The 14,046-nt window shown below is 39.1% G+C and overlaps 1 protein-coding gene across 1 annotated transcript in view; it reads left to right on the forward strand.

Annotated features, from left to right (window-relative positions):
* LOC136881991 (uncharacterized) overlaps nucleotides 1–9,184 on the forward strand; it is a 171,944-nt gene extending 162,760 nt beyond the window's left edge. The window contains exons 7-8 of the mRNA XM_068229349.1: nucleotides 1,587–1,669; nucleotides 9,010–9,184. Of these exons, the coding sequence (XP_068085450.1) occupies nucleotides 1,587–1,669; nucleotides 9,010–9,184 (258 nt within the window). The remainder of the gene's footprint in view (nucleotides 1–1,586; nucleotides 1,670–9,009) is intronic.
* The last annotated feature ends 4,862 nt before the right edge of the window (nucleotides 9,185–14,046 follow it).

Here is a 14,046-nt window from a genome sequence, read left to right on the forward strand (position 1 = left end):
TTGATTGATTGATTGATTGATTGATTGATTGATTGATTGATTGATTGATTGATTGTCTTAATGTGATGTACAGAGAAGGATGATCGATATTTCTGTCATTACTTAAGCTATTCGAGGACGGTTATAACCTCCAAGGATATTCCGCCAATATCCCGCAGAATTTCCGATTGACGTCTCCCTTGTTTTCTACCCAAGGAACAACCACGAATTTACAGGAATGGTGACGAAAATGGCAGTACGTTACTTCCCTGCTGGCAAGCAGTCAGAGACGTTGCCAAGGTAACCTGTAGAATCGTTGTCGGTCTGTCGGTCACTCATTACAGAGCATGATACCCGCAGAAAATAGTAAATCTTCCCGTCATTTGAAGAGTAAGATAAATTATGAACATAACAAAAGTTGTTTATAATGAAGAGACGTTTCACATACAGTCCACGGAGTTTACAGGAAATCAATAATGTAAGAGAAAATGGAGAAAACCGTTCTGGTTTTCCTATAAATCCTCCATCTATTCAAAGATTTTAAAATGATATGCATATGAAAAGCTACCCCGGGATGAGTATACACTAAAAATGACGTTTGGTCAAATTCTATAAAGCCGTCTCACCGTTATAGTGGAACAGACAAACGGATAATTATCTGAAAAATCGGCAAAACAAACGAAATTATACACAGCGGCCCCCTACAACTTTAATTATATAGATGTAGGAGCATGGAAAGTAACAAAGAGATGACAAGTTAATTCATGTATAGAATGATGGGAACAGGGGAACGTGAATATAAGAGGATAAGGATAATAGGTAGTCAGTTTGGAAATAGGGATCAGCAGAAAGAGAAAGAGCATGGTGTTGGGTAAGGATTTGGAGATTATATTTATCCTTTCATGTTCCTCCCTTCTATCGCTACCTTGTCTACTGCTATACTATTCTACGTACTTTTCATGTTCTTATCTCCCTTATCACTTATCTGAAAAGCAGTGGCTCTGGTTATGACGTAGCAGGTCGTTATGCTAGTTAGGTTCCAAAAAGGGTAATAAATAAATAAATAAATAAATAAATAAATAAATAAATAAATAAATAAATAAATAAATAAATAAATAAATAAATAAATACATTGTAAATTTTAATCTTGTAGCAGTTGTATAGTATTATTTTAAGTCATTCCACGTACTGTATATGAGTTGATTATATTTGTATGTGCAGAAGATGTTATGAGTAGAATTTTTTAAATGATATAAATTTATGAAATATGAGCTTTGTAATTAATAAAAAAATTGTTAGTGTAAATTGTATAACACTGTATTTTAGGAAAATATCTTCTTTTCTTGTCAATTTAAAATTTAGTGCTTGATAATAATGCAGTTTAGTGTGCCATTTGCCACCGAGGTAGACACCTCTTTTCCAAATAATGTGATTTTAATTTGATTGTTACTTTCCATTCTTAAATGTTTATATTTTAAATTGGGAGATAAATTAATTATACTCTTATTTTGCCAATATGAAATTTATATTCTCACCCGATTCTTGTTTAGGACTATATACTCTTTTTTTATTCCTTTACTTCTTTATTCTACTCCTCTTATTTATAGCAGTCCGAAGATATTAAGAAGGAAATATTCATAGAACAATATACTGATGATCAGCTGCTGGCATACATCAAAGAAGAAACAAGGTACGTACACACAAACCCTATACAATATGGAATATGTTGTACCTATTCCCAGTTGTGTTGAGCAGTGGTTGTTTTATCTTTGAAACTTACCATTTTTATCAGTTTAATCTTGTCTTTACAAAGTTACATTTAAAATACTTATATCTTAAAATTCTATTTGTTAAAATTATCTGACACCGAGCTCGATAGCTGCAGTCGCTTAAGTGCGGCCAGTATCCAGTATTCGGGAGATAGTAGGTTCGAACCCCACTGTCGGCAGTTCTGAAAATGGTTTTCTGTGGTTTCCCATTTTCACACCAGGCAAATGCTAGGGCTGTACCTTAATTAAGGCCACGGCCGCTTCCTTCCCACTCCTAGCCCTTTCCTGTCCCATCGTCGCCATAAGACCTATCTGTATTGGTGCGACGTAAAGCAACTAGCAAAAAAAAATTATCTGAAATATTAAGAAATTTTGAGATCAAATTTTTTGTTCCTTCATGTAGTTTTGTTGAATATATATGTACAAAAAATCTCTAGGACTAGATATTTTTGTGTCAGCATGACGTAAAGCAACTAGCAGAAAAACAATACCTCTAAGCAACTGTGAAAAATGTATTCTTTCTTTCACTGTCACTGCTTCATTTGTTCATCACATGCTTATCATCTGAAATGCCATCTGCCACTATTGCCTCCAGATATTCTCAGTAATTTTTTACGTATGTATCAACAGTGACACACAGAAAAATGCATGTTTGTAGATTATAAACTAAATCCACAAATTGAAATGTTTTTATGTACATTGTAAACAATGTAATAATTTCGGACTAATGTAATTTAGTTTCATTAATCAGTTCAATAGTGTTATAACTCAAATATTGTCAGTTTTCGAATTATTTATTTGGTTAGATTCCTCTTTTATGATCTTTCCGGTTCTATTTTGTGTTAAGTAATTTCACCACTTGTTCCAGTGTTGCTGATTGCCGCCATTTCCCACTTTTCGCTTCAGTACTCATTGTCAGTCATGTGCTTGTACTTTGTTGTTTGCAAACGTATTTACACAGTTATTATAAACTAATAACTACAAGAGAAGTTTTAAATTTGTGCAGGTTGCCTAAAGAACATTCCAGAATTCTTCAAGTAGGTGAATTTATTATCTGGCAGGAGTAGTTAAATAATGATGTAATCATAGAATATTATTTCCGAATTGTTATTTTTATCAGTGACATAACAGAGTATTGCTAGTGTGTATCCTGTTTTAAAATTTTTAATGCAGTAGTGTTTTTGAACTGTAGTTGTGCCATTGGACTACTTGCTAATTCATTTTTTGCTGTCACACCTTTCTTGGTTACTGTGTAGAATGATCTTTGATAATCCCTGGGGAACCATTGTATAAGGTCGAGTTTGTGCTCTTAGCTTCACTCTTGTATGAGCACGTTCTGGAATGCCTAGTCATAGCCTAATATTTGACTTCAAACCTGATTGATGGAAACTACGAACGGTTTATTTGATTTTGTTAGTGATTAGAGTCCTCTCATGTGTTATGTGATGCTTTGAATTGTTCCTTCTGTACATTCACAACTAGTGGCAAGAAATATTCATTTCAGTCCTCAGAAATGCCCTCTATCAGCTTACACTCTCTCATTAGTCAGAGTAGAACCATGCATACAACTGAAGAACGCAAAATACGTCATCTCTTCTAGGTTGAAATTCTGCTGTTTCTTTGTAATTCTTGTGTTACAGGACACAATGAGTCACGTTAGAGAACAATTTTGTAATATAGCCACCAATAAAAATATTGCTTATGAATACTTTTCACACACAAAATGAATATTACTATTTTTGAATGGAGTTTAATTTAGCTTTGTTCTTAAACGTATCTTGTGCAGGGGCTCTCTCGAACCAGCAAAGTGACACGCCTTTTGTGTATTATTTTATATCTCACCTCTGGCGCTGTGTTATCCGGACTGTCATTTCAGCAGTTTACAAATATCATGCAGCAATGATTTCTTTCAAAATGTCTAAGAGGTTTGCCATGTCAGTTTGGTACTGAATTACATAAGAACAGGTTTTAAGATTCATGAAATTTCCTAATTGCTGACTTGTGGAAGGACACATATTCCTGAGCTTACCAGTTAGTGATGAGGTTAACTTCCATTTGTGAAGAGACACATCGCCATGAGATAAATAATTAGTGAAGAGGTTAACTTCCGTTTGTGTAGGAGCAAATGGCCTTGAGCTGAACACTTTGTGCCACTCCTCCATCGTTTTCATATTTATAGACTTGATCAGGGTGAAAATAAATTGACTGATCTGATCATCTGCTATCTTTAACGGATGTAAGCAGAAATATGAATTGTGAAATTCCATTCAGACACTCTTGTTGGTACCCATACCATTTCACTGGATATACAAACTGTCACTCCCGATTAATACAGATAATACTGAATTTTTTATTTGGTTGAGTTATATATTTTTGTATAAAATACATTTAGTGCAGTCACTTAAACACGAAATCCAAAAGCGTTCTATCATTCAAACAGTATTTTGTGAAATTAAGTCATTTATAGAGATTGGACATAAGGCTTTAGGGGTGAGAATTGGAACTTATTAAGTGGAATGCTACAATGTGTAACATATACATTGTATCCGATTTTTCACAATAGAATATCCATCAATCTGCTTCTTGTTATTCTACTTCTTTAGTGTTAGTCCTGCGTCGTGTTGTGATACGTTTTTTCCAGTTAGATCGGTCTCGGACCATGTCTGTATGTACTTTCGCAGATTTCGGGTCGCTGTGCACTGTATCTCTCCTTTGCTGTCTAGTTCGTCCCTTGCGCCTCTTTCCGCTTACTTCCTGTGTATATACTGACTCTCACAATATATTACCCTATGCACGCAACAATTGCCCAAATCAGCGCACACGCCTTTCCTCAATTTTCTTCTGGATCTGTGCAATGCCAAGACATTTGCTAATAACATTATTTGAAATGCGATCCACTCTAGTTATTCTAGCCTTCCACTTAAACATCTTCGTATCCATGACGCTTAGTTGTCGTTCTACCTCCTTGGTAGCTGGCCAGCTTTTGTTGCTGTGGAACACGAGAGGACAGATAACACTTCGGTAGATAGTCGATTTAAGATTGTTCTTCATCCGACTGTCGCAAGGGTGCCCTTTGTCATTCTCCACATCAGCCAGGCTTTGTATACCTTAAGTTGAATTCATCAGAGATTGTGGAGCCAATATACTTAAATTTCACCACTCGTGCTATATCTTCACCGTGAACATGCATGGTTCCAACTTCTCGACGATGTATTGTCATGCATTCTGCCTTCTTTTTGTTGAGGCGCGGGACATATTGCGCTAGTCGATTGTTCCAACCTTCTGTTTGGCGCTGCAGATCAATCTTATTCTCTGCAGCCAAAATGACATAAGCATAGAGAAGTGTCCGTGGTATTTGCTTGTGCAGGTCTGATATAATGTTTTCCATCACAAGAATGTACAGCATTGGTAATGCAACACGGCCTAGGTGGACTCCTACAGTTATGCGAAAGTCATCAGATGCCCCTGCGGCAGCTTGGACATAACTGCTTCATTCTACGTAGAGCAATTGCACCCTCTCTGCAAGGTGCTCTGGAATGCCACGTTCTTGTAGCGCTGACCAGATAAGGTCACGAGGTACCCGTTAAGGTCCAGAATGTCGAGATGAAGCCTCTTATTCTTTTCACAGTGTCTCTCAGCTAACAGCCGTGCGGTGTGGCTCTTTGTAATTTTGGCTAAATCGCTAATCCTATTATTGAGGATTTGTTCGAAAACTGTCATTGCGTAGGTCAGAAGTGTGATATGGCGGTAATTATAAAAATCGACAGGGTTTCCCTTATTTTTGAGCGGATGTGATTGGTACTGGTAGATACGGAAATCCCAAGATTGAAACTTTGTCGAAGTAGTTCCGCCAGCGTTCTCGCGCTTCCCGCCAGTCGAGTAGCAAATCGTCTGTTCCCTTATTGATGCTGTAAAAATGTTTGATTTGTTCCGTTTCATGATGCCTCGATTTGACTAGCTGTTAAATATCCCGCTCGTATTCGCGCATGTCTAGTTTCACATGTAGACCTGCATAGCTGTTTAGTTTTCTTAGGCATTCCAATGAACTAGAAACTTGTCGAACAGCTGTTCCTTCCACGTTAATGCATCCTGAACATTGTAATTCCGAAGCCACGTGTCATTGCCAATCCGTCGTCGTCGCCCTCAGTTAGTTGTTCCAAGAATAGGGCGTGCAGCGTCTTACAGTTTAGCCCGGCCTACTTCAACTGTGGTGATTGGTGGCAGTGTAATTTTTGCAACGTCAGCCTCCTTTAGTGCCACAATTCGATCCATTTTGGTCCATTTCCTGTGAATTTGTCTGCGACATCTCTGAGATTATACATTGTGAGTCGGATGTTAGCCACTAGATGAGTATCACGCTCTTTAGTTTGTGCATTATCGGGAATTCGTTGGTCGTGGTCATCGCTCTTCTGACCGCAGTGAGCTCTGTGCTCTTGTTTCCTCCGTCTGACGTCCATTCAGATCGCAGGCAACAATAAGGTAGTCAACGGTATTCTTGTCAAGCACTGCCCAGAAGGCACCTTTGCTTTCCGTGCCCAGGCCAGTTTGTGGAGCGTTGCACTGAAAAATGGGATTTTCCTTCTATCCCGAACGTAGACATGTTACATAAAGCGATTGTCATACATTTGCACCTCAGGGACTAAACAGTCTAAATTTTGCTGATAAAACAATGCCAACAAAATTAGTTGTTCTTCAGTTTCCGTTGTACATCATTTAGTATCTGCACCCCATTTCGCATGGCTTTTCTCCACTCCATCTTTTTTCCTGCACCTGCAGATGCCTATATGCATTCTGTCAAGTGCTGTAGCTAATTCGCTACTTCGTCCAGACGTAGTTCAGTGATGCGATACAAATGGGGGTTCTCGCTTGTTTAGCCCTTCCAGGGGACGCCCTAGGCTTGGTTCCGATTCCATGAGACGTATTTCCATTATTCCGTTATATGACGGCCGGCTTATTATGAAGAGTTTTAGAGCTCAAGACAGCAGGTAGTTACGCCTCTCCGGACATGAACAGACGCCTTTTGCAGCCCTCCTCTAGAGAAGGAACCCTACGCTCGTTTCTGTATTAACTTCGAAGAAGGAAGAGTACCTCGTCTGCGAACCGCTCCGTACTGAACGTCTCCATCTCCGCCAAAGTTGTCATTAGGAACTTTGTGTGTGTTCGGTCTACGAGAGCAAATACAGTTTATTTCGCTCAAGACTGCCGACAGGCCGATTGGGAACCCGTATCCGTTACCTGCGACTACCCATGTGTTATTGCAATGCACAAGGTAGTTGCCTCTGTGGGTCCGTGGTAGAGTGTCGGCCCCCGGATCCCGGATCAAACCCGGCAGAGGTAGTCGGATTTTTGAAGGGCGGAAAAAAGTCCATTCGACACTCCATGTCGTACGATGTCGGCATGTAAAAGATCTCTGGTGATACATTTGGTATTTACCTGACAAAATTAATTAAATCTGAGCCATAGACGTCCAAGAGAGATCCGGTTTACTCTAGGTCCGCTAGATGGCAGACAGAGTAAACCGGAACGTCGAAATTGACGAGCAGACAGCCAGATGGCGTCAAATCGAAATGTCTGCAAACGGTAGCTGAGGCCATACGATTATTATTATTAATGCACAAGGTTCGTGGAGGATATTCGTCAATAAAAAATGAAATACCATTTTACTGAAAAAACTAATTGAGAACCTGATAAATCACTTGTAACGTAATCACGTAAAGAAGAATTGTCGCACAGTAATGCACCTTTTCCTTGCTGTGATATGACACAAAATGTGTGACATACAAACCAGTGTCATATTTTCTGCCACGTGTTGTCTTGTGGTGGCCATATCAATATATTGTGTGATGGTCAAGTGGTCTAGCCTGTCTCGTCTGGAATCATTGCCCTCTTTTTTGTTTGTCCACTTATTTTCTCCTAAGAGTGCAATAACAACAAATAGTCGAGCCTTCCAGTACTTTGCTTGCGAGGAAGTCATGCATTCCTCTGGTAGATGTGAATTCAGTGCATACAGCATGAATTGGGAAGTCCCACTTCACGTTACGATGCATTTTGTCCTGTGTGATCGACTTTTCCCATGTGCCTGTTGCAGGCGGATATCACATTTAGGCAAGATATTTGTATTTCTCGCTCTTCTTTCCTAGGATATATAGAACCACCCTGCGGAGGGGACACAGGTATAGATTTGGATGCTATTCAGCGATGTTATCATTCTACTAAAAATAACACTTGGTCCATGAAGTTATTGAAATAAAATGAAATTCATTCTTTCCGTTACATTACAGCAGTATGGAAAATTCTAAATTCCCATGGAGGGAATTAGATATTTTTCACCAATAGAGCTTGTCAAAAACATATCAGATGTAAGGCTTTTCTGGCGTTTGCTCTATTAACCAGCGTTTCGTCTTAGGTCTGACACTAGACTCGTCAGAGCAAACACCTGAAAAGCCTTACGTCTGATACATAGCAGCAGTATCCCCTTCGTGCAATTCAATGTCGTGTCATCTCGAATTCTGGCTCAAGTTTTGATTTTCATGCTCCTTTTAGGTGTAGTGTTAAAGGAACACTCGTAAGAATATTTAAGGACATGATTGCTTGCATTTGCGTTCAAATATTCCAGGATATCAGAACATTGTAATAAAACGCTACAACCTGAGCCATATTCTTTGTCGCCATCATAATATCTATGACAGCAGTATCTGTAGGTCAAATGAAAGCACCGGGGTTGGGGAAAGAGCCATCATCTGCACGTTATCTTTCAGCTTTTCGAGCATTTCATCAGGAATTCATCAGGAATAGTTGTTTCTAGATTGCCAATGGCCTCTGTTAAAGACAGCAATTAAGGGGAAATTGAAATCCCTTTTTGTGAAAATATGACTTTTATTTGCCTCAAGTTGTAGCGGGGTCTTTTCTGCTCATTTTGGTGCATCATTTGTTAAATTATGATGGTCCTAAATATGTTTAAAGTAATATAAGAAATATGGCTTACATACCGCAACACTTTATTCTAAAGCTTATCTCAGAAATTATTTTATGTGTAAGGACATGGCATATTCATTTGTTTTAGTTTGGCACGATTGCCAAAACAGATGACATGGTATATTCATTTATTTTAGGTTGGCAGGATTGCCAAAATAATAATGGAGGACATTTGTTTATATTTATCGTAAAGAGTGTGCATTATCCCTGTATTTTTACTTTCAGTATTACTTAGTTGTGGTGTGAAATATTCATAAGTTACTTAGATTCGTATATTCTATTGCAGTGGTGACAAAAAAGCTGTCCATCAATCAGCTGGTAAACAAAACTATGAAGGTACGAGCAGGGGCCTGTTGACAGCTGCAGTAAAAGCTATTTTCAATTGCTCTGAACAAGCTCGAGGGGCTCGCTGTGTCCAATACCTGGGACATGGAGACTCTAAGACAAAGTGCTGTGTGTAGGCTACTTCCAAAAGAGAATGGGGACACATCTTCGCAAACTGAAAGCACAATATGTGGACAAAAAGGTGTCAGATGGTACAACCAAAAAACATTCTGGAAGGCTCACTGAGAAGATGAACTACAAAACTACTACGGCAAAGTAGTCACAGAGAATAGCAATGTTTTTACAGGCTATGAGAAGAGCAGTTTGGGCCACGTATTTTCATAAGGGTTCTTCTAATGAGAAATCAGTTCACCATCTGTGCCCTTCTCCTCCAGAAACCTGGTGCAAATATAGGAGAGCTGAGGCAGCTGGAACTGCTGACACTTACCACGACCAGAATGCATTGCCAGAAGCTGTTATGGAAGCAATAAAGCCAATATACCGTGATCTGGCAGCAACGGAACTGTTAAGGAAGTGCTTACATGGGAAGACTCAGAATCCCTACATGTCATTTAACAATTTTGTGTGGTTTCGTTTTCCTAAAAATGTTTTTGTTGGGAAGAAAACATTACAGTTGGGTGTATGGGATGCAGTAGTAAAATTTAATGGTGGCAATGTTGGAAGGCTGAGGGTCCTACAGGAACTTGGTGTCAGGATACTCTCAGATGTTTCGATCACGGATAAAAAAGGCGGGAACTGCAGCTCAAACCATGATCAAGAAAGATTGGAGAGAAAGAAGAAACTTGGTGTGGAAGATAAGGAACAGGATCCAGACTGTGGACCAGGGTGCTTCTAGCAATTGCATAAACATTTATTATAATAATCATATGTTTTTCTTGTACAAATAACCTATTATCTCAGAAACGATAACAGATAGACACTTGGAATCTTCAGATATAGGTAAGTAACATTTGTTAGTACAATTGCATTTATATCTTGAGAGTTTTGTTAATAAACGTTCCAAAATTTTGAAAAAAAGGTCATTTGTAAAAAAATTGAAACACATTTCCCAACTAAGCTGCCTTTTTTTTAATTCAATAATTTCTCTAAATACTGGGCCCATGTACTATAACTTATATTGGTCCCCCCAGAGCCCGACTTCTTCTTGGTTATTTGATTTATTTTATCCCATACTTTCCTACTGTCATTGTCCTTGCACTTTTTATTTATATCTGCAGCCAACTTTTGTTGCCATTCCAACTTCGTCTTTCTTAACAATTCTCTGTATTCTTTCATTTTTTTACAAAATTCGTTTCTAGCTACTTGACCACCATCCACCCTGTATATCCTAAGTGCCTTCATAACTTGTGACTTTTTCTTTACACATTCTGTATTATACCATCCACCTCTTATTTGCGTTTTACTTAGATTTTGCCTCATGCCTTTTCCTGCCATTCCTATTAAATTTTCTATCCTGGTTAGGGCTTCCTCCACTCTATTCTCTTCTATCAATTTTACAATACCTATTTTCCAAATCTCAAAATTTTCTCCATTGAAGTACTCTCTGAATTCATTTCCTAATTCTTCTCTCCAACGATACCTAGCTATTTTCCTCTCCTGTACGCTATCGTAAACGATCTCTTGCGCTCCTATCTCTTGAATAATTAATTTTATAGATACTGGCATATGATTTGCCTCTGCCCAATCCTTAATGCTTATCTCTTTGATAATTTGCAAACTATCCCTACAGCATACAACTAGGTCAATAGTACTACCCCCATTTTCTACTATATAGGTTAGTTTTCCACTCTCATCTCCAAGCTCCTCTACCGCGCATAACTCTAGTAGTTTTTCTCCATTTCTGTTACATTCTTTATCCTGGCTATTTCTATTAACTAGTAATACCCCGTCCACAAGTTGACTATAAACTGGTTTCTTGTCCCCTATCCTCGCGTTAAGATCGCCCATAATAATAATGCTTGCCTGATCATACGTACTTCTCATTCGTCTGATTTCTGTCGCTAAATTCTCAAAAAAATCATTCTGCGCAAATGGAGAGCTCAAAGATGGATTATATATAAAAGCTATACATATTTCATTCCTCCAATTAACCCTATCTAATATTCTTATCCAGATTAATTCCTTAAACTCAGATTCTAACCGCTGTATTCTATCTTTTAAGTTGTTTTTATAACCACTGAAATTCCGACCGATATCCTTCCTCTATTGGATCTCCTTGATCCATATTGACTCCATATGATACACCCTTCTATCTTTAAGTCTTTCTTGTAATCAGCCCAAGTTTCTACAAGCCCAAGGATGTTCATTTCTTCCAGTAGCTCTTTAAAGTCTTCGTTACCTATTTTGCTCCATACTCCTTCAATGTTAACACATGATACCTTTAACTCTAGTTATTTTTTACTTCTATGTTCTAAACTCCCTGACTTACTTCTAGTTATTCTAGATCTTTCCACTTCCATTATACTTTCCTCCGGAGAGCAAATAACGTCCTTCTCAGATAGTTCTTCTGTGAGTTTTAATCTACTACCTGAACCCATCCCCTTCTTCTGAAAAAAGTCTTTTAGACTCACTGACCTACGCCTGAATGTATCCTCAGCTCCTCCACGCGGCGCCGCTGTTGACATCCGGCTCGCCTCGTCGTTCCTCCCACTGTTATTTAACTCCGCTGGAAGATCTTTCCCAGCCAGAGTCTTGGTTCTGTCATCAGGTGTGCCGCTACTTCCTGGATTCGTGTCGACTCAACTGTCAGCTGTTTGTCCATCCTCCTCCACTAGGTGTTCGTCCCTCTGCCGTCTTCTGTTCCTCTGTAGGGTATGCAGATCGCTGTTGTCATCAGATTGTACGTTATCAGCCACTGTGCAGGCAGCTGACTGACACATTCCTTCCTCTACAGGCCGTTGCACTTCCTGGTGTGATGAACTCAACTGTCTATCCATTTCTCGTAGCTGTGCAATTGACCAGATACGCGACCAGTTACTGTCACCTACTATAAGACGTTTGCCTCTTATGTATGCTTTTAGTCCATAGTTCCTAGCTTTTACTAGGTGAAATCGCAAGACTCTCTGTTCCATGATTGTCTCTTTATCCATATCTCTTCTTACCCAAATCCTTTCTCCTTTCAAGTTCTTCCCATTGAGGATAATTTTGTTCGCCTTCAAAGCAGAAATCAACTTAACCTTAATAGGCCTTTTCCCTTTGACTCTCCCCAGCCTATATATTTCATCAATATCTTCTTCTTTACAATTTATCTTGATATGGTTATTTATAATATCCAACACTTTATTCGTTAGATCATTCGAATCCTCCTTTTCCTTCTCTGGAATGCCGTATATGAAAATATTTTTCCTCTTTGCGTCCTGGATAGTCATTTTCAGTTGCCACTTTAATTTATCAGTTTCTCCTTCAATCTCCTTCATATTCGACTTCAATAATTCTATTTCCCTAGAGTTTTCCACCACCTTTTCTGTCATAATTCTTCTCTCTTTTATACAGTTTTTCATTTCTGTCATGTCATTTCTCAGCTCGCGAATTAACTCCCTCGTTTGCTCACACTGGCAAGCATCTCTGACTATTTCCCTAATCTTATCTATGTCCTCACAGCTCAATGAACCCGTTGGTCCAGGGTTCATTTCTATGCCTCCTATTATCAGAAGAATTGCCACCACTGCTGCTACCATCATAGTTCCCTCAAGCCCAGATTTTCGTAAATGCACCTTATCACTTGGCGTACACACACACTTCACCCGCCCGTGCTATCGACCTATGGCCGCGCGATATTGCTCTAAAGCAATATTCATACTTCTCACTCAGCACTCACTGTACAATACAACCTCTCGCTTCGCTAGCTCGATTACAACTGATGAACTAAGCTGTCGTATTGAGTGTAGATCAGTGTACATTATGGGTACTCAATAACCTTCAGTAAAAATTTCAAGTCTCTACTTGAAATAATTTATGAGAAAATGGGTCATCAGTATGGTAAATATATATATTGAACCCATAATTCTACGGTGAGAAAATTTTTTTTCTCCCAATATTTATTTGGTATTAAGAAACTACTGTATGTTTGAGGGCAGCCATGTTGCGCTCCTAAGAGCCCCGATGCCGCGTGGGAAGGAACTCACGGCAAGCTCGTGAATTGCCGGGACACCTCGGTGGGACTCGAGTGCCCGACAATTCTTTAAATTCATGGAATTCTGCACAACGAGGGATTTTGACAATACAGTAAAGAAAGAAATAAATAAGCAAAATTATTCGTAAACCCTACGTGAAGACAGAGCCCTCAGGAACAAACCTTAAATGCAGTTAAGCCTAAGTACTTGTTAGCGTCAGAGCAGTGAATCAACTACACGTGCCAAGGTCAGGGGAGGAAGAAAACGCGCGAAACGCACGGGCAGAAACAATTTATTTCCCTTGTTGTGAGTGTAGAAAAATTATAAAATTAACATCTAAAATAAGTGCAAGTCTGTCCGGAGTTCTGGGACAAGTCTCATCAAAATCGGTCTATTAGACGCAAAATTGGCAGATTACACAATCAAGCCTCATAGAGGGGATAGCGTCCCTCCTGAGATTATAAAAGAAACCCCCCTCCGTGGATTTTTCAGTGTCGATCTGGAACTTGAAGCCGCGGGAGCTTGTGCCCGTCGTCATTGGAAATTCGCGCCAGATTGACCGACAAATAATTAAATACATGTCCGTGGCTAAGGTCCATATACTTGGTTAAGAAGAGAAAGTGATTGGAAAGGTTCTGAACGTTTGCCGACGGACTAGGAAAGTGTAGGCTGGTTGAAATATACACAGCAGGTTTTATTTATATCATCTCATGTACACTTGAAAGTGAAGAGGGTCTGGGGGAAGCTGTTCAGAGTAGTTCTGCTCCCTTTATCTGCTGAACACCTGTTTTTATTGAAGTAACGGAGAGAAACCACTCTGGGAACGCATCAGACAGTTGTAGTCGACTGCAGAACGAGGGAAGTTC

This window comes from Anabrus simplex, chromosome 10 (genome assembly GCF_040414725.1).
Source record: "Anabrus simplex isolate iqAnaSimp1 chromosome 10, ASM4041472v1, whole genome shotgun sequence".
Taxonomy (NCBI): domain Eukaryota; kingdom Metazoa; phylum Arthropoda; class Insecta; order Orthoptera; family Tettigoniidae; genus Anabrus; species Anabrus simplex.